Genomic DNA, 27,810 nt, shown 5'->3' with positions numbered 1-27,810 from the left:
AAGCGCTAAACGGACGCTCCGCCACGGAAGAGCAGAAGAGACCGAACGCGAGCCTGGGCGTGGGAGGCGGGCGCCGCGCATGCGCAGAGGTGTGGTCGGGGAAGGTGCGCTGAGGCCGGAGTCGGAGGCGCGGCCCCTGTGAGGTGAGGTGAGGCCCGGCCCACAGGCGGGCGGTGGCGGCCGTCGAGGACACTGAGGCTGGGCTGGGGCTGGGGTTGACGAGAGACACCGCAGGATCCGGCCTCCTCCCCTCCTCGCAGGCCAGGGTCTCCCCCAAAGGCCCGGACTAGTGCCCCAGGCCTCGATTTGGGAACCTTGAAAATCTTGTAAGAGTCATTATTATGTTCCCCGCTTTCTCCTCCACTCCCCAGAGATGAAGAAACGGAGTCCCAGAGAACCGTAGTTCCCGGGGTGACTCAGTCGATAAGTACCAGACTGTCAGAGTCTTCTCCTTTACGGCAAAGTGCTTCCCCAGAGCCAGCCTCCTGACTATTTTAAAAATACGGTGTAGTTGGCTCTCGTTAGGGAAGGGGTTGGGTGGCAGTAAATCAGGAGGGATTCTATACGTCGGTTTGGGAATTTACGTATCATTGTGGATTCTTGGAAAAATGACTTAACGTCCCTGGATCTCAGGTTGGTTGATTGTGTTCCGTCTTTAAATTTAACCGGATCAGCCCCGGCCGGAGCGGCTCCGTTGGTTGGAGTGGCCTCTGGTGTACAGAGGGTCGTGGGTGTGATTGCCAGTCAGGGCACACACTCGGGATGAGGGTTCGATTCCCGGTCTGGGCATACGGATGTTTCTCACATCCATGCTTCTCTCCCTGTCCCTTCTTCTCTCTCTAAAATCAATAATAATAATAATAATAAACATTTAGAAAATAAAGTCGATAAAAACATATCCTCAGGTGAGGATTTAAAAAAAATTTTTAATGTAACTAGATCAGAAAACTGGTACTTTAACTTCTTGTTCAGTAGCACCTATTCAGAACTGTGGTGAAACTCCCTCCCCCAAGGCCGCTTTCCTCCACCTGTTGCTCCTTCCCAATCCCAAACCCGCAAAGAATAGTTACGAATTATTCCTTAGACCAGTGGTTCTCAACCTTGGCTGCACAGTAGAATCAGCTGGGAATTTTTTTAAAATCCTGATTTCTGGGCCCCATCCTCCGGAAATTCTGTTTCTTTGTTACTCATGTTGTGGCCCCACCCCATAACAAAGAAACAGAATTTCTGGAAGATGAGGCCCAGAAATCAGGATTTTAAAAAGATTCCCAGGTGATTCTAATGTGCAGCCAAGGTTGAGAACCACTGCCTTAGACTGAGCCTAAAAGATTTGAACCATCTCTGACAGAACTCAGTTCCTATTATGTGACAGACACTTGCCACCAGAAGGTTAAGCAGAAGTAGAAAGTCAGTAAGTTACAGAGGGAGATTTAAAGGTCCAAAAGTAGGGGTGTGGAATACAACTTGGGCCTAAAAAAGAAGGAAATCTTATCTTTTGCAACAGCATGGATGGACCTGGAGAGCATTATGCTAAGTGAAATAAGTCAGTCAGAGAAAGGTAAGTACCATGTGATTTCACTTGTATGTAGAATCTAATGAACACAAAAAAACTAACAAACACAATAGAAACAGACGCAGATACACAGAACAGACTGACAGCTGTCGGGGGAGGGAGTCACGGGGGGCTACATGAAAATGGTGAAAGAATTAAGAAAAAAACCCACCCACAAACACAAAAAAACTCATAGACACAGACAACAGCGTGGTGAATACCAAAGGGAAAAGGGGGTGGGGGTGGGGGTAGAAGAGAGTAAAGGGGGGATAAAGGGTGAGGGAAAGAGACTTGATTTGGGGTAGTGAACACAATACAATATATAGATGATGTATTACAGAATTATACACCTGAAACCTATATAATTTTATTAACAAATATCACCCAATAAATTCACTAAAATAAGTAAATAAAGTAGGGGAGTGATTTGAGTGGTCAGAGCAAGTGACAATCTTTAAAACATGAAATAGGCTGAGTGGACCCATGCCAGAGGAAGTTGCAGCCTCAAACCATTACCCAGCCTCCTTACCCTTGGGCTGTGAGCACTGAAGGGGGCTGTACAGTATAGAAAAATAAATAAATGAATAAATAAATAAAAATAAAACATGAAATAGGAAGAAATAAACTAACTCATTTTCACATTGAAATTGTAGAGAACATTGCATCAGGTTTGTTTGTTTTTCAGTCTTCCATGACTGATACTTTTTGTAAGTAAGATTTTGGGTGTGTTTTTTGTTTGTTTCTTAATTCTCACCCGAGGATATTTTTTCCATTGATTTTTAGAGATAATGGAAGGGAGGAAGGATGAAAGAGAGAAACATCCATATGACTCACATCAAGTGGTTGCCTCCCACACATGGGGATCAAACCTGCAACCCAGGTACATGCCCTAGACTGGGAATCGAACCCATAACCCTTTGGCTTCAGTGCACAGGCCTTCTCTCTGACCACTGAGCACACCAGCCAGGCGGCATCAGTGTTGTTTTTAAGATGGAAAAATAATCTGTAGAAAACCTGCTTAACCAAGAAAAACACTGTTACCAATGCAACAGTTTCAGTAAACTACAGGTAAAATAGGCCAAAAGTTAAACCAGCTTGAGAAAATTTATCAGAACTCAGAGGGAAATATAATAGATAAAAACTATTAGAGGTAAGGACAGAAGATATAGAGAATAGATCCATAAAACTAATAATCAAATATGAGCTCCAGAAGGTGATAACAGAACTGACTGAGGAGAAACAATAATACAAGAAAATTTACTAAGTTGATGGAAAAATTTGAATTTAAGATTTAAATTTAACCCTCAGATTTAAAGGGCTCATGAAGTACCAGGTAAAAATAAGTGAAAAGACAACTGTATTTAGACCTATATCAAATTTCATGCACTGGGCCTCTAGTGTGAGTAATAAAACAACAAAGCAAATTTGGATAGTGGGGGAGAGAGAAATTCAGTTTCTAAAAACAAATATTACACAGGTCATCATTGCTGAGCGCAAAGTATTAAAATGAGTAATGAATAATCACAAACTTAAAAATTCTAATCACTTGGAATTTTTTTAAAAACACCAATTTTGAATAACTCAGGTCAAAAATATAAAACTAATACCATGGATTCTTTAAAAATTAAGGTTTCTGTAGGTGGAGAAAGGTATAGGGGCAATAAATGGTAATGGACAGGCACTTGACTTGAGGTGGTAAACATATACTACCATGTACAGAGGATGTGCTGTAGAATTGTGCACCTGAAACCTGTATTATTTTGTTAACAAGTGTCACCCCAGTAAATTCAATAAAAAAGAAAAAAGTTAATGAAAATATTGCACCCAAAACCTATGGTATATTATTAAAGCAATACTCAGGGAAATTTGTAACCTGTGCTTTTATTATTAATTTTTAAACAATAGAAATTAAGAGGAAAATAGAGGAATAAAGATAAAATCAGAAATTAATAAGGGAAAAAGAACAGTACTTGTTAAAAAAAAATTTAAGATCTCATTTTTTAGAAACAAATTAGACATTAAAATAGACACATTTCTGGAGGGGAAAAAAAGAAACCTAAAGAACCTCCTTTTGGAAGTCTCATAAGTAATTCAAACTTAGCTCATCAAATCACTGATTTTCTCTAAAATACTTGTTCCTTCGTCAGTCTTATATCTTAATAAATTATACCACCATCTAAGTCAAAACCCTGGAGTTATCCTTGTCTCCCTCATTCCCCACCTTCAAACCAATATCAGGATATGTCTCTTCTATCTCTGTAGTGGACATCTATGGAATTCACCACCTCAACATTCTCCCCTTTTCTCTTGAAAACTCCCTCACTCTCAGAAGTATTTTCTCTTTGTCCTTTTGTTTCTTTCCTTTTTTTCTTCTCCCTTCATTTGCTCCTGTTTTTCCCACAGGTACAGAAATTTAAGGCAATCATACTATTTGGTTCACATTACCATCAAGGCCTTTCTTATCTTTTCCCCATTCCAATTACTACTCATGTCCCTACCCTCCTCACTTAGGTCATCGCTCTAATATGTTTGAAATATGTCCTTGGATATATCTATGTCTTTTAATAATATATAGTGTCTTATGTATGTATATGTTTTAAATGTACATAATTGACATCATGTTATAGAAATCATTCTGTTTCTTTTTCATGTTTCTGTGAATACTTCTGATGCGTAATATTGTCTTAAATACCCTCACACCCTTGGCCACTGGTCCTGGGCCAAGATGGGCCAATCAGAGTCCTTACCCAGAATTTTTTTTAACTGAAACTGAGAAAGAAAATTCCTCTCCAGTGTGGAAGCCATAAAATGTAAAACACAGGAGCTGTCGGCAGCCACGCGTCCTGCCATGTGGAACTGGTCTGCGACAAAAAAGAATGAAGCTAACATGCAGAAAGCAGCAGAGGTGAGAAACAGAGAGTCCTAGAAAATCTCAAATCCCTGGTTTTAATTGTTCCTAAAGGTCCATATCCCTGCCCATCCCATATTTTAACTCTTTCTTCAATTCCATGAGCCAATAAATCTCATCACCTCCATCTTGTGTCCAGTTCAAATTGCAGTTCGATTACTTGCAGCCTATTTATAACTAACTAATTATAATCTTCAAAATGTAACTGTTTTTCTGCTTTTTTCAATTGTGGTAAAATACATATAACATAAACTATATCATCATAGCGATTTTAAATATACAGTCCAGTAGTGGTAAGTACATTCACATTGTACAACCAATCTCCAGAATAATTTTCATCTTGCAGAATTGAAACTATACTCATTAAACAGCTTCCCTACCCTTTCCCCCAGCCTCCGGCAACCACCATTCTACTTCCTATGAATTTATCTGCTCTAGGTATCTCACATAAGTGTAATTATAAGTATTTGTCTTTTTGTCTGGCTTATTTCACTTAGCATAATATCCCCAAGATACATTCATATTATAATATACTAGGGGCCCGGTGCACGAAATTCGTGCACTGGGTGTGTGTGGGGGGGGGGGAGTGTCCCTCAGCCCAGCCTGCCCCCTCTCACATACTGGGAGCCCTCAGGCATTGACCCCCATCACCCCCCAATCGCAGGATCGGCCCCTTGCCAAGGCCTGACGCCTCCGCCAGAGGTGTCAGGCCTGGGCAGGGGACCCCCAGCTCCCCGTGGTTGCAGGCTCCGCCCCTGCCCAGGCCTAACGCCTCTGGCCTGGGCATCCCGCCCGGGCAGCAGGGATCCACAGCTGCAGCGGCCCCGTGATCGTGGGCTTCGCTTTAGGCCCAGGCAAGGGACCCCTAGCTCCCGGGACTGCCAGCTTCCACCGTGCCCAGCTCCCATCGCTGGCTCCACCCCTACTTCCTGCTATCACTGGCCAGGGCGGAAAAGGCACCTGATTCTCCGATCATGGCTGGGGGGCAGGGCAAAGGCGGCCCTAGGGCCGCCTTTGCCCTGCCCCCCAGCTCTTAGCTCCCCCCTGGGTTTCCTATCACTGTCAGTGGCAGGGGGCTTCTTCCTGCTTTCCCTTTCGCCTCCCTGCATTGTGCCTATATATGCAAATTAGCGGCCATCTTGTTGGCAGTTAACTGCCAATCTTAGTTGGGAGTTAATTTGCATATAGCCCTGATTAGCCAATGAAAAGGGTATCGTCGTACGCCAATTACCATTTTTCTCCTTTATTAGATAGGATAAATAGTAATCCATTCCATTGGTATAGATCAGATTTTGTTTATTGGTCTGTCAGTCGATACTTGGGTTGCTTCTATTTTTGGCTATTATGAATAATGTTGCTATAAATAATAATAATGCTATGAACAGGTGTACAAATATGTATTTGAGACTCTCAGTTCTTTTGCGTATATATCTAGAAGTAGAATTGCTAGATCATATGGTGATTCTATGTTTAATTTTTTGACATACTACCATGCTGTTTTCCATAGTAGCTGCACCAGTTTACATTTCCACCAACAGTGCACAAGAGCTCCAGTTTCTCCACATCCCTACCAACACTTGTTATGTGTGTGTGTTTAATAATAGTCATTCTAGCCCTAGCTGGTTTGGCTCAGTGGATAGAGCGTCGGCCTGTGGACTGAAGGGTCCCGGGTTCAATTCCTGTCAAGGGCCCATGCCCAGGTTGCGGCTGGATCCCCAGTAGAGGGTGTGCAGGAGGCAGCCCAGTGGTTCTCTCTCATCATTGATGTTTCTATCTCTCTTTCCCTCTCCCTTTCTCTCTGAAATAAATAAAAAATATATTTAAAAAATAATAATAGTCATTCTAATATGTGTAAGATGGTGTCTCCTTGTTTGATTTGCATTTCCCTAATAATTAGTAATGTTGAGCATCTTTTCATATGCTTGTTACAAGTCCATTTGTATATCTTCTTTGGAAACATGTCTGCTCAAATCCTTCACCCATTTTTTTTAATCAGGTTTGTTTTTCCAAAATGTGATTTTTAAAAAAAATAATCAAATGATTATTTTTTTCTGCCTCCACTTTCATCATCCAAGTCCTTGTTGTCTTTCATGTGGAAAACTCTAATACTATTTAACTGAATCCCCTGATTCCACTCTTTTCTCTTTTTTTCATTCACCATAATGTAGTGATTTTCTGAAAATATTCATTCTAGCATGTCACTTACCTGTTCAAAATTTTCCAATGGCATTCCATTCCTCTTGAGTAACATATCCATGAATCATGGTCCCTAACCCTGCCAACTTCACTCTCATCTCTTACACTACTCTTTTTTTATCACTATTTTCACATACATTGGCCTCCTTTTAGTTCCTAGAATATGCCAACCTCCATCCCTCCTTAAAGTCTTCACACATGTTATTCCCTCTACTTGAAACACTTTTTTCCCTACCCTGCCCATTCATCTTACGGGTCACCTTAAAATTTCACTTCTCCATAGAGAACCTTACCTGATATAAATAAGGCTTAACATTATAGTATCCTATCATAATACACTTCCCTAAATATCACCTATTACTATTTGTAAATAAATATCTATTTTGGGATTGCTTATTGCACATTTCTCCATGAGATTATAAGTTTTAGAGAGCAGAGACAAGTCTCCTTTTCTAACACATCTCCAGACCAAACAGTATCTGACACATAGAAGGTGTTCACTATTTCATAACTGAATGAATAAATGAATGAATACCACAGATATGAAGAATACCTAAGTATATTAATATGTACAACTTCATACTAATTTTGTATGATTTTGCAAATAATACATTACTGGAATAAATTCAGGAGGAGTTGGGAAATCTACATTGAAAGAATAATTATGAAGTCACTGAGAAAGTTACCGTTACCGTAGGGATATTTATAAGGTAAAGACAAATTATCTTTTTTGCAGATAGCGTGATTATTTGGAGAATGAACTAGAAAACTATTAGCTCTAACAAGATACTCTAGTCTAGTCCTAACTAGTTTGGGTCAGTGGATAGAGCGCCGGCCTGGGGACTGAAAGATCCCGGGTTTGATTCTGGTCAAGGGCACATGTCCAGGTTGCAGGCTTGATCCCCAGTTATAGGGCATGCAGGAGGCAGCCAATCAGTGATTCTCTCTCATCGTTGATGTTTCTATCTCTCTCTCCCTCTCGCTTCCTCTCTGAAATCAATAAAATAAAAATATATATTTTTTAAAAGATACTCTAGTAAAGTGTTCTATTACATTTTCATATACATTATCAGTAAGTAATTTAAAAATGTAAGTAAATACCTTATCTCAAAAAATGTACTTAGACATAAATTTAATCACATCTGTATTGGAGGACACAAACTATAAAAACTTTACTGAGAAACCTAAAACGAAAACACTTTACTAAATTGAAAGACACAGATGTTTATGGATAGGAGGACTTTATTCTTAAATGTCATACGCCCCCAATTCATTGTTCATTTTACAGTGTGGTATTTCTGACAACCTTGATAAAGGATTTCTAAAGTCTCTTTGAAAGAATTATTTGTGAGAAAAGCTAATAAATTTTAGAGTAATCAGGGAAGAACATAATACAATGAACAACTGGAAAATGAATTGACAGTCTCATAAATGGAACAAAATATGAAGTCCAGAAAAACCCTAAGCACTAATAGAAATTTAATTTTGATAAACATAACATTTCAGAAGAAAAAGATGATTCAGCCAGTAAATTGGTATGTTAAAGACTCATGAAAGAATAAGTGGCCAATAGATATACAGAAAAAGTGTTCAATCACTGTTTTAAAAAAAGTAAATTCAAACTACTAGATATTTCATTAAATGAACAGATAAAATGATATATCAAAGGTGAAGAAAAATGGACATTCCTTAGAAACTGCTGTGAGAGTATAAAATGGTATAATCTACAACCCTTTTGGAGATGAATTTGGCAAGGGGTATAAAATGTCTTAGAAGTGTGCATGCCTTTTGATGCAAATACCAGTTGGTGGAATCTACTCAAAGCATGTATGGAGATACACAAAGATCTTGTAACAAGGCTATTATTCATTACATCATTATTCATTACTAGAGGCCTGGTGCACAAAATGCATGCACAAGTGCAGTCCCTAGGCCTGGCTGGCAATCAAAGCATGAGCGTCTGGTGTGGAAGGGCAAGTCCCAGCCTACCTCTGGGCCCTGGGCAGCACCTGGGCTCCTTGGCCCCTGCACACCCCCCTCCGCCTGAGTTCCAGCACCGGAGTCCCCATGTGGAGATGCAGTGAGCACGGCCAGACACTACAGGCCAGGGCGCAGCGTGGGCCTCTGGGCCACCCAATGGTGCTGCATGGAAGCCGGGCGGGCAGCATGCTCTCTCCCAGCTTGCCTCCCGGACTGGCTCCTGCACGAACCCACAAGCCTGACCAGCTCCTGTGGTCCCAGGGCTGCCGCTCAGCTCACCTGGAAGAAGAGGCCATGCAGGTGCAGGGCGGGCTCCTTGCGGGTGCCCAGCACCTGAGTGTGGGGCTTCCCCGGTGGGTGTGAGCCCTGGCATCCTGGGGAAGGGTAGCTGGGGAAGTGAGAGCGAGCTCAGCAGACACCCTGCATTCTCACCGCACCTCTGTCTCCACCTTTGTCCCCAGGTAGCCAGTGAGAGGTTGCAGCCCCCACCCTCCTGCCCAGGCACCACGGGAGATTGGTCGTGCCACCCACCCCCAGTTCCACATATCAGTTCCCCGCCCTCAGCACCTGGGAGCCAGGCAGTGGCCCACCCCCTGCCACAGCTGCTGGTCTCTGTCTGCAGGACAATCAGCAGGGTAGATTGGGCCCCGCTTGTCCCCTCCTTGGCCTGGCGTCGCCTAGTCACCTGCTCCACCATCCCACCACAGTCCCACTCTCATCAGGGCCCATCGGGGCCTGCAGCACCTCCACTGCTGCCTGCTGCCAGTGCCACGTCACCAACGCCCACCATGTTCTGCACCGCCCCCTGGTGGTCAGCACACACGTCATAGCAAGGGGTCAAACTCCTGGTCAAGGGGACAGTTTGCATATTAGGCTTTTATTATATAGGACTAAAGGCCCGGTGCACGAAAATTGTGCACGGGGGCGGGGAGAGGGAGTCCCTGAACCGGGCCTGCACCCTTTCCAATTCAGGACCCCTTGGGGGATGTCCGACCTCCTCTCGCAATCTGGGACCGCTGGCTCCTAACCACTTGCCTGCCTGCCTGCTTGATCATCCCTAACCACCTCTGCCTGCCTGCCTGATTGCCCCTAACTGCTCCCCTACCAGCCTGATTGCCCATAACTGCTCCACTGCTGGCCTGATCGCCCCTAACTGCCTCTACCTTGCTCTGCACCCGGGACCCAGGATTCCCTCCTCTGGCCAGTCACAGGCACCTGGGACCCAGGCTTCCCTCCCTTTGGCCGGCTGCAGGCACCCAGGACCCGAGCCAGCTTCGCTTGGGTTGGCTGCAGCTGCAGGGGACCGTGGGCAGGTGGCTTCACCCGGGCCGCAGCCACAGGTGCCCGGGATTGCGGAGCATGTGGCTTGTCCCTCTCTCGGGCCACAGCCTAGCTGGTCCCCATTCCTCTCTCATGAGCTCATTTGTGCCTGCTGGTCCCCATTCCTCTCTCCCTAGTGTTGAGCGTCTGAGCCGTTATGGCATGACAGCATGAGGGCGTGATGACCATTTGCATATTAGCTCTTTATTATATAGGATAGCCCCCCCCCTCGCCCCCATCTAAATGTTCAACAATAGAGTTATGTAAAACTCTGATATTTTTGTAAAAAGGGGTACTACTAAGCCATTTTAAAAGTTGCATAAATAGACGTATTGATAAACAAAGATTCATAGATTATTCATAATATTGTTTGAAAAAAAGCAAGTTACCAAACCTGTTAAAGTTTTGTCTGTATATATATGTGAGCCTAGAGAGATAAGCACCAGGCCTTAGCTAGCATTTGTCTTTGGGGAGGAAGCAGATTAAATCTGTTTTTTTGTTTGTTTGTTTGTTTGTTTGTTTGTTTTTTAAATACACTTTATTGATTTTTACAGAGAGGAAGAGAGAGTTGATAGAGGAAGAGAGAGTGAAAGGTAGTTAGAAACATTGATGAGAGAGAGAGAGAAATGGATCAGCTGCTTTCTGCACACCCCCTACTGGGGATGTGCCCGCAACCAAGGTACATGCCCTTGACCGGAATCGAACCTGGGACCTTTGGTTCCGCAGGCCGAGGCTCTATCCACTGAGCCAAACCGGTTAGGGCTAAATCTGTTTTTTTTTATTGAACATGCATTGCTTTTGTTTGTTAATAAGAAAAAATAAAGAAAACTTTTTTAAATGCTATAAAAGTAGTGAAAAATTGAAGCATAATGCAGTATTGAAAATTATAATTATGAAAACTTTGAAGAAACTGAGCCAAATGGAGTAAACAAAATGTTATCTTTGTCCTGATTTTAACTGTCATATAATATATGTATATTGAAGAAAAGGAAACATAGAAAATGAGCATAATTTATTAAGATAGTAGGATTGTAGGCAATTTTTTTCATTGTTAAATAATTTTTAAAAATAAAAATTTATAGCAGAATTTGAATGTAGCTCATTACAATGATGAAAATGTAGAGCCCAGTCAAGAGATGGATGGTATGGGTAAGGGGTGAACTTTAAGCCTTCCATAATCATCATCAGTTACTTCCTATAAAGCTTCATCAGAAAAAAAACACACTTATACTTACTAAGAAAGTGCAAATGTAACTTTCTTCAAGACAAGTTCCCTTCTATACAAAGATTCTGGAGCCCTGGTAATGGAGACAGTTCCCCCATTAGCACCACAGGCCCAGGCCTATTTTACTATAAAGCATTTTCTTTTTATTTATTTTTTTGGTTAATCCTCACCTGAGGATATTTCTTCCATTGCCTTTACAGAGAGAGTTGGAAGGAAGGAGGGGGGAGAAAGGGAGGGAGGGATAGAGAAAGAAAGAGAGAAACATCAGTGTGAGAAAGACACATCGATTGGTTGCCTTCCGCACACAAGCCCCCGAGCAGGTACAGGAATGAACCTGCAACCCAGGTCTGTACCCTTGACCTGGAATCCAACCCCCAACCCTTCAGTGTGTAGGCTGGCTCTCTAAAAACTTAGCAACACCAGCCAGGGCTTTTTATTTATTTTTAATCCTCACCCAAGGATATGTTTTTTATTGATTTTCAAGAGAAAGGCAGGGAATGAGAGAGAAACATCAATGTGATGTTGCCTTTCCTGGCCAGGGATATGAACCCATAACCTAGGTATGTGCCAACAGGGAATTAAACTTGCATCCTGTGTGTGTGTGTGTGTGTGTGTGTGTGTGTGTGTAACATTCCAACCTAGCCACACCAGATGGGCTCTTTGTATTTTTAAAATATATATATATTTTAGAGCAGCTTAAGGTTCATAGCAAAATTGATCCAAAGGCAGGAGTTTTCCATAAAACCCCTGCCCCCCCCCATATGCATAGCCTCCCCCATTATCAACATCGCTCACAAGAAAGGTATATTGGTTACAACTGAACCTACATTAACTCTTTATCCCCCAAAGTCCATAGTTTATATTGTAGTTCACTCTTGTATATTCAATAGGTCTGTATTTTGCATTTTCAAAATCTTTTCATTGAACATGTTGACTTTTGCTTTTACCCCTTTTTTATTCCTGGATTTCAGAACAATGTGTGCTCAGTACTGCATCTCCTTTGCTGATGTTGAAAAAGCTCATATCAACATTCGAGATTTTATCCACCTCACACCAGTGCTAACAAGCTCCATTTTGAATCAAGTAACAGGGCGCAATCTTTACTTCAAATGTGAACTCTTCCAGAAAACTGGATCTTTTAAGGTAACAATCCCTTTTAATAGTGTGGCATGTATCTTTTCAATCCCTTTTCACATAGTAAATTTATTAGATTCTCCTGACTACTCAGTGAGGTAGATAGAATTAATATCTTCTTATAGCTGAAGAAAGGGTTGTACTTTTCCTTTGATCAAGTTCAGGTTACTTAGCATCAGGTGTTGACAAGCCACTTTTTTACTGTCCAAACTAGGATATGAGAATGAAAGAGGAAACTTCTAATGATTAAATGGAGACAATAGACATCACCCTGAACTGTTGCAAGGCAAAATGGGCGAGTGGGATCACTGTATATCCAAGTTTAAGCACTCACTTTTTGTCAGCTTGCTATTGATACCTCATTATGATTATAAAAGATCTAAACCTAGCTAAATCCTCATATCTTTTTTTTTTAATTCTCACCAGAGGACATCTTTCCATTGATTTTTATTTTTTTAATATATTTTATTGATTTTTTACAGAGAGGAAGGGAGAGGGATAGAGTTAGAAACATCCATGAGATACATCCATCAGCTGCCTCCTGCACACCCCCTGCTGGGGATGTGCCAGCAACCAAGGTACATGCCCTTGACTGGAATCGAACCTGGGACTCTCCAGTCCACAGGCCGACGCTCTAGCCACTGAGCCAAACTGCTCAGGGCTCCATTCATTTTTAGAGAGAGTGGAAAGGAGCGGGAGAGACAGAGAGCAACATCGTTGTGAGAGACACATTGATTGGTTGCCTTCTGCAAGTGCCCTGACCGGGGCTGGGATCAAGCCTGCAACTGAGGTACATGCCCTCGATTGGTATCAAACCTGGGACCCTTCAGTCTGCGGGTCGACGCTCTATCCCTAAGCCAAACCAGCTAGGGCCTCATAAAATCTTTTTCTACAAACTATGTCAGTGCCTTTTCTATCCAAAAATATAGACTTGTGTGTGTTGATTCATTACCATACTTTTCTGACCATTAGTTGAACTTTAAGATCCTTCAGGTAAAAATCTGAAAGCTGCATTTAGTGCAGTACCTGATAGGTGTCAGTACCTGTTAAGTGATAGCTTTAAGATTTCAAGAATCTACCTTTTCTCCCACCATTAACTGAGAGCTTTTATACTGAAACAAAAAATTCTCACCCTACCCAGTTTGGCTCAGTGGATAGAGTGTCAGCCCATGGACTGAAGGGTCCCAGGTTTGATTCTGGTCAAGGGCACATGCCCAGGTTGCAGGCTCATTCGGTCCCCAGTAGGGGGTGTGCAGGAGGCAGCCTATCAATGATTCTCTCTCATCATTGATGCTTCTATCTCTCTCCTCCCTTCCTCTGAAGTAAATACAAATATATATTTTTTAAAAGTTCTTTTTCCCTTTGCTTCTGCCAAGGCCTTGCCCTATATCCAACTTGCAGGAGAGGCAGGCTGGTCAACAAATAGGTTAATGAGAAATGTCTTAAGAGAGATATATACGAAGTGCCATGAAAGAAGAGAGAATGAAGTTACTAATTTTGCCTGGGAGATCAAGGAAGTTGAGTCAGATGAGTTTGATCCAAATTTTATAGGATTTGTACTTTTATCCAGATCAGGGAGTGGGGGAAAGAACGACAGGCAGAGATATGGCATGCTCAGAGGTACAGGGGTGTGAGCTAACCTGGTAGGAGGGAAACTAGAAACAGTGTAGGGTGGCTACAACAATGATACAGGCGGATTTGTATTTGAAAGGCTGTAACTTATAATTTTTCCTTTTTTTTTTTTCACTAAAAAAGGCATTCAGCCCTAGCCAGTTTTGCTCAGTTAATAAAGAGCGTCAACCTGTGGACCTACGGGTCCCAGGTTTGATTCCTGTCAAAGGCACATACCTCAGTTGCAGGCTCTTCCCCAGCCCGTGCCCCGGTTGGAGCTTGTGCAGGAGACAACCAATCAATGTTTTTCTCTCACATCGATGTTTCTGTCTTTCCCTCTCTCTTCCACTCTCTCTAAAAATCAATGGGAAAATATCACGTGACGATTAAAAAGTAAAATAAAAAGGGAAGTCGAAGAAAAAAATAACATTTGTCTTTAAAAGATCACTTTCATAATCTAGTGGAAATATTAGATGAGAATGATCCTTGAAGCAGGATCACTTGAGGTTTGATAACACACAGGTTGAAAAATGAGGCCTCACCAAGGTAGTAGCAAAGAAGACACACAAGATATTTAGGAGGTAGAATAGATAAGATTTAGTGAGGGACTGGATGTGCAGTAATAGGAAGAAAAAATCTAGTAAAGCTCCTTGGTGTGTGTGTTTTCTTAAGAAACTTTAATCAAATACGAATTCACTCTCTTTTCAAGGTTCGTGGTGCCCTTAATGCAATCAGAGGTTTGATTCCTATCCCTTCTGAAAAGCCCAAAGCTGTTGTTACTTACAGCAGTGGAAATCACGGCCAGGCTCTCGCCTATGCTGCCCAATTGGAAGGTACTTACTGATTTCTCCGGGTCCTGGGTAGGATGTTAGAGTAGAAAAGTATCCTTACTTTCAGTGAAGTGGGTGATAGCTGTGGGAATTTCTCTAAGTCCCTATCTGATTACAAGCAACTGAACAGAAATTTCTACCCTAAACTTTCCCGATTTGTACTAACTGTGTTTCTCCATCTCAGGAATTCCTGCTTATATTGTGGTACCCCAAACAGCTCCCAACTGTAAAAAACTGGCAATACAAGCCTATGGAGCCTCTATAGTCTACAGTGAACAGAGCGACGAGGTGAGGAAGGGAGCAAGCAATGTTCAGTAACATCTTACCGGTTTTCACTGTCAAATGAAATTTCTCTTCCTACATTTTTGGGTACTTCTTCCCAGGCTCCTGTCTTCCTTTTTTGCTCTTTTAAAGATTTTATTTTTTAAAGAAAGGGAAAGGGAAAGAAACATTGATCAGCTGCCTCCTACATGCCCCCCACCCAGGGGTTGAGCCTGACCTGGAATTGAACCAGCAACCTTCTGGTGCACAGGACAGTGCCCAACAACTGAGCCACACAGGCCAGGCCTCCTGTTTCTTTTATATATGCCTTACCTTTTCTTTACCTACACTGATATTAGTCTCATAGTTTGAAATATCACCCATCTATATGCCAACTCCAGGCCTGAACTTTGCCCTTAACCCAGATTTGTATATCCAACAGCTACTGTGTCCCTACTTGGATGTCTTAATAGGCATTTCAAACTTGCTGTCTAAAACCAAATGATCTCATTCCCCCCTTTATTGCTCCTCTTCCAGTCTTCCTCATCTCAGTAAATGGCAAACTAGTTGCTAAAAACCAATGTTGAAGTCATCTTGGTAACTTTTGCACTCCACATCCAAATTTTGGACCTACTTTCAAAATATTTCCATAATTCACCTACTTCTAGCAGCCTCTACCATTACTACTGATTCAAACCAACATCAGTTCTCAGGTAAATGCAGCAGCCGCCTAACTGGTGTCTCTGCTTCCACTCTTGTCCAACTAGTCTGTTTTCAGAGCAACCAGCTATCCTTAGTAAGCTAGAACTTCTCTTGTCAGCTCAAAATCCTCCAGTGTTTTCCCATCATACACAGTGGGAAGCAAAGTTCTTCAATCATCTAAGGCCTACAGACTGGCCCAGTCCTATCACTCTGACCTCATCTCCCAGTTATCCACCCCCAAACACTCCACGCCAACCGCACTTAGCAGTTTCTCAGAAAGGCCAAGAGCTTTGCAGTCTTTGCACTTGGAATTACTTTCCCTGGAATATTCTGGGTTCACATCTATTAAAGTATCACTTTATCAGCAGCCCTTTGTGAGCACCCTGTATAAATTTTCTCCATAGCATGTAGACATACTATAGATTTACTTATATTCCGCCCCTCGCCAACATATCCTATATAATAGAGTTAATATGCTAAGTAGACCAGACGGCAGAATGACCAGTGGACAGGGCCATGAGGCAGCCTGGGCTGCGACAGGCCAAGCCCCTTGCACGAATTTCAGGCATTGGGCCTCTAGTTAGAACATAACTCCCTGGAGCACAGGGACTGTTTTGTTCAGTTATATTCCCAGTGCCCAAAGTCTCAAAAAAGTAGATGGCCAATAAAGTGTTAGATGCTTGAATCTAATTTGTTGAAAACACTTCTAAATACAGATCAAGTATGCTAAAATAATGTACTCTTTCAGTCCAGAGAAAATATTACCAAAAGAATTATAGAAGAAACAGAAGGCATCATGGTACATCCCAATCAAGAACCTGCAGTGATGGCTGGGCAAGGGACAATTGCCATGGAAGTGCTGAACCAGGTAAAAGCCTAGTCAGTTCTTGCTGAACTACTGGTAAATCTGATGTTTGACTGTAGAATCAACTATTTAATATGTACATATGAAACTGGTGTTTAATAGGGCTACTTATACTTTATATTCTTTTCACTAAAGGTTCCTTTGGTAGATGCACTGGTGGTACCTGTAGGAGGAGGAGGAATGATTGCTGGAATAGCAATTACAGTTAAGGTAAGGAAACAACTTCTGGAAGACTCCCCACTTTAGGCATAGAGGATTTTATTTCACATCATAGTACATTGTGGTACTTGCTCAACATTCCCCCTAAACTGCCGTTCTCATTTCTTAGCAAATGAGATGAAAGGCCCTTCTCTGCCTCACCACCCTTTCCTTAATTTATGACTTTACAGCACAAAAGCAATTACAGTGAGTGGCACCCTATCAGTCCTTTCCCTGAATTCCATCTTACCAACCTACTATCCAAGTCAGGGGCTACTGTTTTCTCAAGTTACCAATAGAACCAGATGTGATCTAGGCAACTGAAGGCCAGTATTAGGCATACAATTTAAAGTGCTTTAAGGTCATATTTTCATTACACCTATCAGAGAAGGCTCTTACTTGGTCAGAAACGTGTTACCTGTACTGCAGGCATGCAGGCAGTGGCTAGTGGTAAGGTGTCTACTATTCCCTTCCCAGGCTTTGAGACCTACTGTGAAGGTATATGCTGCTGAACCCTTGAATGCAGATGACTGCTACAAGTCCAAACTGAAAGGGGAACTGACCCCCAATCCCTGTCCTCCAGAAACCATAGCAGATGGTGTCAAATCCAGCATTGGCCTAAACACCTGGCCTGTTATAAGGGACCTTGTGGATGATGTCTTCACTGTCACAGAGGATGAAATTAAGGTGAGGCTCCAACAGGAAAAAAAAAACCCAAAGAACGGAGCAACTTTTTAAGCAAAAGATACTTCTCTTGCAGGTAGCAACTCATCCACTGGGGATCTGACTTGGTGACTCATGACGTGGGAGGGTGCTCTAGATATTGGGACAACCCTCATCAGAAACAGAGTTAGAATGAATGAAAAAAAAAAAAAAGACTAGCTCTTCATTGGCAAGCATATGTATATATAACATTTAGCTTTTAAGTGTAAAGGCCCACCAACTAGGCTTTCCTTCTCCCGTTTCACTAATTCTTACTCCCTCTCTACCAACAGTATGCAACCCAGCTGGTATGGGAGAGGATGAAACTGCTTATTGAACCTACAGCTGCTGTTGGAGTGGCTGCTGTTCTGTCTCAGCATTTTCAAACAATTTCCCCAGAAGTAAAGAACATCTGTATTGTGCTCAGTGGTGGAAATGTAGATTTAACTTCCATAACTTGGATGAAGCAGGCTGAAAGGCCAGCCCCTTATCAATCTGTTTCTGTTTAATTTATGCATAAGGAAGAAATGTGATTCAGTTTTTCTAGACACTTGGAAATTTTGTTTCTTAGTCAATGTTAACTTCCCACTTCTTACCTACTTAAACAGCTTTCAACATCCTAATGGAGGGTAGATATATCAATAAGATTTAAGGTGGTTTTTTTTTTTTTATAAAGTAGCAATAGAAAAAACATCCACTTAACTGAGACACCTTGTCAAGGCCAAGAAAAATCTTTTGCAAAAAGGGACAGCAGGCTTGCAGGCTAAAATAGGTAACACAAACTTTGCCCAATCACAACCTGTAGGTTCCCATCCCTAGGGTGCTAAGCTAGTAGCAAGGAGACAGAATCCCATTGTATCCATCACTGCATGTCCATTTCTGGCACTGTTGAAATCTCACTTTTCACCCAAGGTACTGGTTCTGGTACATATGGATCATAAGTCCATTTGGGGAAAACTCGTTTATAGAGGTTCATCAGTACTGTGTCCTGAGATTTTAGCTTCCCATCAAAACTGCACTTCATATGGCCATGAGTACCTAGAAAGAAAACACAGCAAGTTGGTGAGATTAAAATAAAATTTTAGCACAGGCTTCTGCCCTAACAGCCACTTAGTAGCACTGGAGATATCTAGCTAAGGTTCCAAACACCACCTTCTCTTACCTAAAGGCTCCTTGATATGTCCCCTGCGGCCCCACTTTGTTCTCAATTCCACCGGTTTAAACCACAGCACGTCCTCTTAGAATGAAACAGACAGAAGACCAAGATACATTTACCTGCAAAATGTACACCCAACCTTCACCCCATAAAGGCAATCAGATCCCACCCTTCACACCTACCTCTGCTGAAGAACATGTAACGTACTACTGCCATCTTAGTAAAAATTTTGAAAGGATGACCACTCAGAACAACTCTCTTGATGACCATCCTGTCTGGATCCACTGACAAGAGATGGCCGGTAGCAACGAGGCTGTGCATTCCTAAGGGGCAAAAGCAGAGCAGCAAGAGTCTTTAGGCCAAAGCATTTATTGCTCCAGTCCATTTAAAGACCTATGCAAGATATTCGTAGAGAAACCTTAAAATAGGGATGTACTATGCTGCCTTCCTAGATCCATGGCAAAGATCACTAAGTGATATTCCTGCTGACCCTGTCCCCAGAACCTATCCTGAACATAACACTTTGAGCAGCTTCTACCAATTAGCTCCAGTTTGCAAGCGAGATCACACCCCACTGCCCGGCTGGTGTGGCTCAGTGGTTGAACATCGATCCATGAACCAAGAGGTCATTGGTTAGATTGCCATTCAGGGCATATGCCCGGGTTGCAGGCTCAATCCCCAGTATGGGGTGTGTGAGAGGCAGCTGATCGATGATGTTTCTCTCTCATCGATGTTTCTATCTCTCTATTCCTCTCCCTTCCTCTCTTAAAAAAAAAAAAAAAATCACTAAAAATGTATTTAAAAAAAAAAAAAGAAGAAAGGATCAAACCCCATTTGTCACCCGCCCCTGCCTTAGATTCACTGTGAGGCTGAGACTGGGATATTCTGAAAACTATCATCCCCTTCTCTATACCATTTGGCTCCCAAATCTAAATACAGAAAACCATGTTAAGTCTATTAGAGACCTGTAGGTCTGTTTACCTCTATGAACTCAACTTACCATTGCTATTCTGTTTGAAAAGCAGCACAGATGCAGGAGGAAAAGTGATTGGAGCATATACTGTCACCACCAGGGCCATGTCAGCAGTCAAGAATCTCTGAAATTTATGTTTATCCGCTGCCATAATAAAGGTTAAAAAGTAAAAACCAAAAACATTTTGAGGAACCACAGGTAATCCAGAGGCCTGTGAAAAGCTGTATCACTGCAACTCTTACACCCAAGACAGCTTGTGTTTCTCTTCCCAACTAGTTCTCAAAATATTTTCCTGCCTCCATACACCTCAAAGGTACAACCCGACCCTACCACAGTGATTTTTCAGAGGCATAATTTGAGCCTAGACTACATTTGGGGTTTGAAAAAGTTCTCCAGTGATTCTAATACATATCACCCCTGCCTACCTCATTTGGGAATCAGTACTTTATAGAGAATATGTCCACTAAATCAACAGTTCTTAGTCTTGAGTGAGAATTGGCAAACATTTTCTATAAAGGGCCAGATAGTAAATATTTTAGGCTTTATGACCATGGAGTCTCTGTTCTAATTACTCAACTGTCACTGTAGTACAAAAATAGCCAAGACAATATATTTTTTTAAAAAGCAAAACTGTATTCCAACAAAACTTTATAAACAGTAGGACAGACGTGGCCCAAGGGCTATATTTTACTGGCCTCAGATCTTGGGGACTATCTGGAATTTCTGTTTTTACCTTCAATGAAACCCTCCTCTTTTTTAAATACTGAAGTATAGGGAAGGAAAATATTTTAAGGGAAAGAAAAGTTAATCCCTCATTTAGGCAGCATTGGTGGAGAGAACAGAGATTATCCAGAGCTCCCATTAGTACCGCCTTCATCATCTTTCTCTGGCCATTGCTGAGCTGAGTGTGTAAGTCATGTTCAAAAGCCCCCAAGTTAGTACAAAACTTCCCACTCCTAATTTGTAGGACAATAATTTTTGCCACAAAAGTGTCACCACTCTCCAAACTCTCATCCAGTCTCAACATCTCAGAAGCCACACATCTCTTGCTTAATCTATCTGGGGATGACCCACTAGCCTTCACCCACACTGCCAATGGCATATCAGATGTCAAGGGTTCCACACTTTGATACATCATTTTTATAAAGCCGCCTCCTCTGACTCAAAATCTACCCTGGAACAAATACTCATGGCATAGAAACCTCAGCACCACACAGAGGTAGCATCACTGGGATGCTTCAGACAGGTTCAGACATTTTGAGTAAACATCATTGGCTTCTAAACCAGAGTACTGAACATCCTCTAACCCAGAGACCTAGAATTTGAAATTGTGTGCTCTGTACCACCTCACCTAAAGTTACAGTCTCCCAAGGACAACAGGATAGACAAGAACCCAGAGGTTCCCCACTGCTTACCTGCAGTGTGCTGAGAGAATAAAGGTGAGGCTCGGAAGCGCCTGAACCCACAGTGGAAGATCAGCTCCTCTTTAGCTTTCACAGGTTCAGTGTTGCCAGGATGCCGGCTTACCACCATATTCAGCACTGACATCTAGAGACCAAGTCAGAAAAACAGAACTTCTTATCTCGAACAGCTTAGCCTGAAAGAAGGCAAACCAAACTAACAGGTTCAGATTCACACCCGATGTGGTACAGATGAGACACAGACTCACTTTTTACCTGCACAGCAACTGGCGTTTATACCGAACACAGGCTGGTTTCAGAGCTGTCATGTACCCATCTGTACTAGCTGACATTCCGGTGTCTAACATGCAAGAGCCCGACATCTGCCACGTGCTCAGTGACTTCAAGCCACTCACTCACCACACACCTCAAAATCACACTCATGACGCCCCCTTTCTTCCTCAACACTTACTCACACTGACCAAAGGCCAGAGCTCACATACACTCCAACCTCCATGACTACTGCCTCCAAGAGAAAAGGTCCACACCTTGGCATCCACACCCTTTGGTTAAAATCTGATCTGACAAGTATACTTATCTCAGAGAAGTCTCAGACCACACAGGTTGCATCACTGAGATGCTCAGACAGGTTCAGACACGTAGGGTTAAACCATCATTGACTTCTCTATCACCCCGGTTTAATCCTCAAGGCCTATTTTTTGCATCCCAATGAGCAAAATGCCAGGCACAAGTAAAATGTTAGACTGTCAGACAAAACTGGTCAGGAAGTTTCAGAACTCCCATTTCCCACAAGACACTAACCTTCTGCTCATGAGGCAGCAAAGAAAACGCGGCCAAGGGTGCCCCGCGCTTGAAATACTCAACCACAGAGACGGGTACTTCAGAGACATGAAGGGTGACGTACCAGCCAACCTGCCAGATAAAGCAGAAACAGCCACACAGTTTCCCTTAAGGCCGCAATAATGATGAAACATTCCTCCAAATATGTTAAAAAGTTTCATAAGGCCAACCCCTGCCCTTCAAAATTGCCTTTCACAGATGCCTCAACTATCCAGATTAAACTTTTCCAGTTGACATATCTGATACCTCCCTTCTCCCAATATCACTCGTATCAATGACTCAGTGACTCCTCTAATTCAGCTACGGGCAGCACAAAACTAAGGTACTCTTGCCAAGAGGAGTAAAGGAGGGGGCAGCTTGGCAAACAAAACAAATTGTAGGGATGAAGGCAGGTGGGCAGTACCTCAGCTCCTTCAACGTCTTTTTCCTTGATTTCTTTAAAGATGCGTTTCCTGGTATTGGTAAAGTTCTGAAACTGAAAGATCCGAGCATAATCTTGAGGAAGATTTTCCTTAGGATCCCATGGAGATGTCCGGAAGCTCTTGAGGCCTCTGTATTTCTGAAATCTAGAATATAGGAGATTTTAAATAAATTAATAGTCTAATTTATATGGTGCTACCCTTTCACTAAGTCAATAATATGGCTAAGGTTCTAACTTAAAAGAACTCTTATCACTATTTCTTCAAGATAACCTAATAGCCCAAATCAAGAGCACACTCCAAAACAGTGAACACGTATTTCAGAACCAAACCCAAGTTTCTCACTGACAAAGGACAAAGTATGTACAGTGGCTCCCTGGTGCCTATCAGGGAGGGCTCCTTAACCTGAGGAACACGGTCCTAATAAAAGCCTAACTTCTCTAACGTCCAACAAACTCCCTGAGTTTTCAGACTAATCCCGTGCTTTTATTCTTTTGGTTCTACCCAAATCCCCCCACATCTCCAAACATTCAATTGAGTATTAGTTCACATAGGAAGATGGCTAATTAATCTTATTAAAGTACTGTTAACGTTATTAGTCTACACCACAGTCTCCAGAACTTGGTAATGTATTCGTTTCCTGTATGTGTCTTATCTTCCCACATATAACATTAGCCCTTCAGGAGCAGAACAATGGTTTTCTTCTTTTGTGTCACACTGACAACTCTGAGCCACATAAACTTAAAATAAAAAATGTATTAATTGATTTTGGAGTTGTTGACTAACCGAATTCTAGCAGCCACATCACGGGGCGTATCTACTTCATCTGGAAACATCTCTTCCAGTCTTTCTTGTTTATATTTTTCTAGCATTTTTTCCTCAGCCTCTTCATCCACTTTCTCATCATATAGATCATCACGCACAGACTCCCCAATAGTCATAGTTTCACATTCCTCCTCTTCTTCCTCTTCACTACTCTCACCCTGTGGAATAAAGGATTGCAGTTTCAGAAGAAACCCACACCTATCTCTACCCTAAAAGCCATTAAGCTAAGAATAATAGTTATCAGACACCTAGTCCAAACCGTATTAATTCTGAGAGACTCAGTTATAAAACAAGTCTCATTCCTGGCAACCACAGTCATTCTTAAAAAACTGACCACAGGCCCTGGGTGGGTAGCTCAGTTGGTTAGAGCACTGTCCTGATGCATACACCAAGGTTGTGGGTTTGATCCCAGTTAGGGCACATACAAGAATCAACCAATGAATGCATCAAGAAGTGGAACAACAGCCCTGGCCAGTGTGCTCAGTGGTTAGACTGTGGGCCTGCAGATTGAAGGGTCACAGATTCGATTCCTGGTCAAGGGCACATACCTGCTTTGCAGGTTCCATCTCAGTCCCCATTCAGGATGAAACAATGATGTGTCTCTCTCATGTCCATGTCCTTCTATCTCTCTCTTCCTCTCCCCCTCCTTCCCTTCCTCCCACTGTATCTGACAAATCAATGGAAAAAATGTCCTTAGGCCCTGGCTGGTTTTGCTCAGTGGATGGAGCATCGGGCCTGAAGGGTCCCAGGTTCAATTCAGTCGAGGGCACATGCCCAGGTTGTGGGCTCAATCCCCAGTGGGGGGCATGCAGGAGGCGGCTGATCGGTGATTCTCTCTCATCACTGATGTCTCTACCTCTCTCTCCCTCTCCCTGCCTCTCTGGGGAAAAAAAAAAAAAAAAAAAAAAAAAAGTCCTCAGGTGAGGATTAGAAAATAACAATAATTGGAACAACAAATTGATGTTTTTCTCTCCCCCTTTCTAAAAAAAAAAAAAAAAAAAAAAAAACAATAAAAATTAAAACAACTGACAACACATATCTTAAGGTCAGGATTGCACTTTGCCTTGCAGTTGGGGCTGTATACAGAAGTGGCCTAAGGGACTATTTTCTTACCTGAGATTCCTCTTCCATAAAATCCTCATGTTCTATATCATCATATTCGTCATCTTCCCCACCACTTTCGCCATCCTCATCCAAAATCCATTCAGCTTGGTAACTGGATGTTCCTTTAGGAACCTTCTTTACCACCTTGGAACCTTCCTTCAAAAAGTCTGTAAAAGCCCAAATGAGTGAAGTAAATTATATACCTCCTTTCCCCTATTACTTTGGGTATTCTCACCTAGGAAAGACCAGATGTTGCTGCCAACACCAAAAACTCTAGCAGACACAATAAGCAAACAGACTACTACTTCCAAATTTAATTCCACTGCCTCAAAACTAGCAACATTTAACTAAATAAACCTTACAACGAATCCCAAGTTGTTTTCATCAGAAAATAGTAACAAGTGATTTTGAGAAATGAGGCAAAGCTGTGTCCAATGTTTGCGTAAGCAAACAGAAAGCATTTGGGGGACTAGAAGAGACAAACCTCTAAATAAATCCTCGTCCCACTCTACCTTATAGGTCTTGACTGTGAGCAGCTAGACAAAATCCATAATTCCAGGCCAGATGAATTACAAATAAGCTGCCATTACCAACCATTTGCCTCACTCAGTTCCTCCTCAGTGGGCCAGGTTTGCTCCCCCTCCATTGGATCAGGTATAACCTCTGTTTGCAAAGATTCTTGTCTATCAGGGTCTGCCTTCATCAGGACCTTAAGGTCTTCCTCCATGTCAGTTACAGCATCTGTAGCACAAATCTAAAAACAAAAAACAGGTAATGGTCAGTCAAATATTAACGAAAAATCTACTAAATCTAACATAGTAACCAGGAAGATGAAAAAATAACATAGTCCTCACGTAGAAGATGAATGAAATAAATTGAAAGAGAAAGCCAAAATGTGTCAAGTGTTTTCAAATGGTTCTGTTTCCTAGCATTTTAAGCCTATACCTCTGCTTGACTGGAGTCTTTTCAATATCTGGCCCCACTATCTTTGTTACCTACTTTATTCCCAAGCAAGCTGATTTCTTCAGAGTTCAAAGAAATCCTTTGATCCACCATTATGCTAGGTTCATGTTGTCTCTATATTCTAGGATACTCTTTCATCTCTCTAAAACATGTAAATCACATTCACCCTACTCAACACCTAGCTGATGTCTGATATCTCTGTGAAGCTTATTGGTCTACTCCCTCAACTCCCACCGCAGGTCTGTACCTCAACCACACTTCCCCAAGCTTTATTTCACAACTGCTTGCCATTTGCTTTTCCTGACCTAATGGTCTGAGGAACGAGACTACATCTTGTGTCTCCTATAAACCCAGAGCCAACTGCTGTGTAAGGCACCTGCAGAGTGCTGGATAAATATATAACATACCAACATATTTGTAATTGACTAGTGCCTCACTTCTAACTAGCAGTCACCCCCAGGGACTAGGGTAGTTGTCCGGGCATGCGGACTACCTTCTCTGAAGTTAGTTTCCATCATACACCAGCTTACACATGAAGCAACAATACATACTCTTTAAGAACATCAATCTTACCTCCATCGCCATGCCTGAGTCCTTTTGGGATTTGATCACTCTAGGGTTTAAAGGAAAAGGATCCATAGGGGCATCTATCTGTTTCATCTGGAAGTCACCATGTCCAATGATATGCAACAAGCTATTTACATTCAGAGTCTGTCCACGAACATAGCCTGAAATTTTCAAGGTCCCCACCAGGTTATTCTCTTCATTAGGCACAAAGTCAGCATCATGAGCAAAAAGATAGGCCCGCCGATCTCGAAAGGCAAGGTGCCGCTGCTTCCGGTTAGCCAACTGCCGGAGCAGCATCCCGGCCTCCGGTTGCGTGTCTAACAAAAGGAGCTTGTCATCAGGAAAGCGCTTCTCCACTACTTTACTTAGCTTCTTTCTGGCATCTACTTGTTTCTTCGGTGGGAGGCCAGAAATCCCCTGGACAGCTAGTGCTAGGAGCAAAAGAGAAAAGGGCTTCATGACTTCTTGCTTCACTACATGAAAATTTCCCAAGCAAGTTCACAAAAAAGCTAACCGTTGTGAGCACAGAGATCACTGGGAAACCCAACACTCAGCTACCTTAAAGAAATTACAGAGTAAAATCAAACATTATATATACTCTTCTTCCTCTGGGCAAAGGGCAGTCCAGAAATAAAAAGGCACCTCATACAAAATATTGAATGTAAACTGTATTGGAAAAGAAATTTTTAAGGCACATCGATGCAAGTTATAGGTGCACACTAAGGGCTAATTCACTTCCTTCATGGCCTCCAGTATTTCCAAATCACTTACTATAGGTGGGAAGGCCCTGGGCAAAGAGGCAGGAAAGGCAGTAATCCCCGGTGCTGTCCCAGCCTTCTAGTGGGTCGAGGAGGAACAGGATGCTATCAGCCACTTTAGCCAAGTCGAGCACAGTGTGCAGATCTCCTGGAGACAGAAGACAAAGTCAGTAGGAAGAGGTGGTTGGCATCAGCACATAATACTAAGAAAATATTATCACTACTCATACGCAGTGATAGAAAATACTGTATACTCTAACCTGGCCTTGCAGATGTGAAAAACCACCGATGTTTCAAGCCGGGGCATAGCAGCATAAAGCTGTGGGTCCTTCCCCATTCATTCAAGTGTACGGTTCCAGTGTCCCTATCCTGAAGCAGCCGAAAGGCCTCTGGCAGGGAAATCCTGTCGTGCAGGGGCACCACCAGTACCTGATGAGGAGGGCCATCTTTACTGCCCAGCTGCCTCTTCTCTGCCAGAACCTGCAAATAGAAAGGACCAGAGAATATCTCAGTGTGTCAGCACTTCCTTCCATTATTGCCTTTCCAACGTAGGGATGCCCTACCCCGCTCCATTTCTCTCGTAAAAAGCCACGTGTTTATCCTGGGGGGTGGGCAGGAGCTCAGACCAAAGCAAAGGATGCTCTAGCATGAATCTAGACCTGCACAACTAACATGTGCTCCAGGGTTATTCACCGTCTCCGGCCTGCGCAGGGTCACATTTCTAGTTGGAGGCATTGTCCGCCTAGAACAACGGTGAAGCCACACCATCCCCAATCCCTACTCCTCTCACCGCCTCTTTCTTCTGCTTCCGAAGCTGGCTGGCGCGATGCCTCTGGTCTACTCTGCTGAGCTCCTTTCTCACCTTCTTGCTTAGGCTTTTCAGTGCTAGGCGGCCTGGAGGGAGAGCATAAAGGGGACCAGAATAAGGTCAAGAAAGGGGACCTCTTCTCGCCCACCTTAGAGCATTTACGCTGGGTCCAGGCCGGAGGTAGGAGCTGGACTGGCATGGAGAATAGCAGTTACAGCGACTAAGCCCTTCTCCCTCCAACCCTACATTCTCACCCTTGCCGTCGCGCTGCGCGGATCCCCGACCCCGGTGCCGTCCGCCTTTATGAGCTTTATTATGTTGCTTGAGCGGACCTGAGCGGTGGGCGGCCATGCTGCCGCTCACGTGGACCGAGTCAGCACTACTTCCGGCCCGGAACGAGTACTTCCGGTCCCTCCCTTAGGGGCGTGTCCTCCCAGGGGCGGGGCGGGGTTCTCCTCGTCCTCTCGCGAGGGTCCTTGCCGCCGCTCCCGC

The 27,810-nt window shown here is 42.9% G+C and overlaps 2 protein-coding genes and 2 non-coding genes across 9 annotated transcripts; 1 reads left to right on the top strand and 3 right to left on the bottom strand.

Annotated features, from left to right (window-relative positions):
• Window position 1: 1 nt before the first annotated feature.
• On the top strand, window positions 2–19,002 carry SRR (serine racemase). Of its 6 annotated transcripts, none has more exons than XM_059669153.1 (9): window positions 5–143; window positions 4,346–4,457; window positions 12,153–12,324; window positions 14,636–14,759; window positions 14,941–15,044; window positions 16,468–16,587; window positions 16,720–16,794; window positions 17,260–17,469; window positions 17,778–19,002. In XM_059669153.1, the coding sequence occupies exons 2-9, from the start codon at window positions 4,429–4,431 to the stop codon at window positions 17,991–17,993; spliced, it is 1,050 nt and encodes a 349-aa protein (XP_059525136.1). In that variant the 5' UTR covers window positions 5–143; window positions 4,346–4,428; the 3' UTR covers window positions 17,994–19,002. The 6 variants fall into 6 exon arrangements, with proteins under 6 accessions (XP_059525140.1, XP_059525136.1, XP_059525139.1 ...); XM_059669154.1 differs by having other exon boundaries at window positions 50–143; window positions 4,278–4,457; XM_059669155.1 differs by having other exon boundaries at window positions 95–148.
• TSR1 (TSR1 ribosome maturation factor) lies at window positions 16,826–27,810 on the bottom strand. Its single transcript, XM_059669146.1, has 15 exons — window positions 27,573–27,810; window positions 27,301–27,404; window positions 26,771–26,990; window positions 26,524–26,658; window positions 25,759–26,183; window positions 24,817–24,976; window positions 24,232–24,389; window positions 23,080–23,276; window positions 22,278–22,440; window positions 21,836–21,946; window positions 21,029–21,161; window positions 19,641–19,757; window positions 18,823–18,963; window positions 18,647–18,721; window positions 16,826–18,522 (listed from the first exon to the last, which is right to left on the bottom strand). The coding sequence occupies exons 1-15, from the start codon at window positions 27,667–27,669 to the stop codon at window positions 18,347–18,349; spliced, it is 2,412 nt and encodes an 803-aa protein (XP_059525129.1). The 5' UTR covers window positions 27,670–27,810; the 3' UTR covers window positions 16,826–18,346.
• Window positions 20,804–20,896, bottom strand: LOC132219474 (small nucleolar RNA SNORD91 family). Its single transcript, XR_009449475.1, has one exon. It is a non-coding gene; the product is annotated as a small nucleolar RNA SNORD91 family (small nucleolar RNA).
• On the bottom strand, window positions 21,611–21,701 carry LOC132219475 (small nucleolar RNA SNORD91 family). The gene has a single exon (XR_009449476.1). It is a non-coding gene; the product is annotated as a small nucleolar RNA SNORD91 family (small nucleolar RNA).

The sequence above is a fragment of the Myotis daubentonii genome, chromosome 16 (assembly GCF_963259705.1).
Source record: "Myotis daubentonii chromosome 16, mMyoDau2.1, whole genome shotgun sequence".
NCBI classification, from domain to species: domain Eukaryota; kingdom Metazoa; phylum Chordata; class Mammalia; order Chiroptera; family Vespertilionidae; genus Myotis; species Myotis daubentonii.
This window is presented reverse-complemented; position numbering and strand designations above follow the sequence as displayed.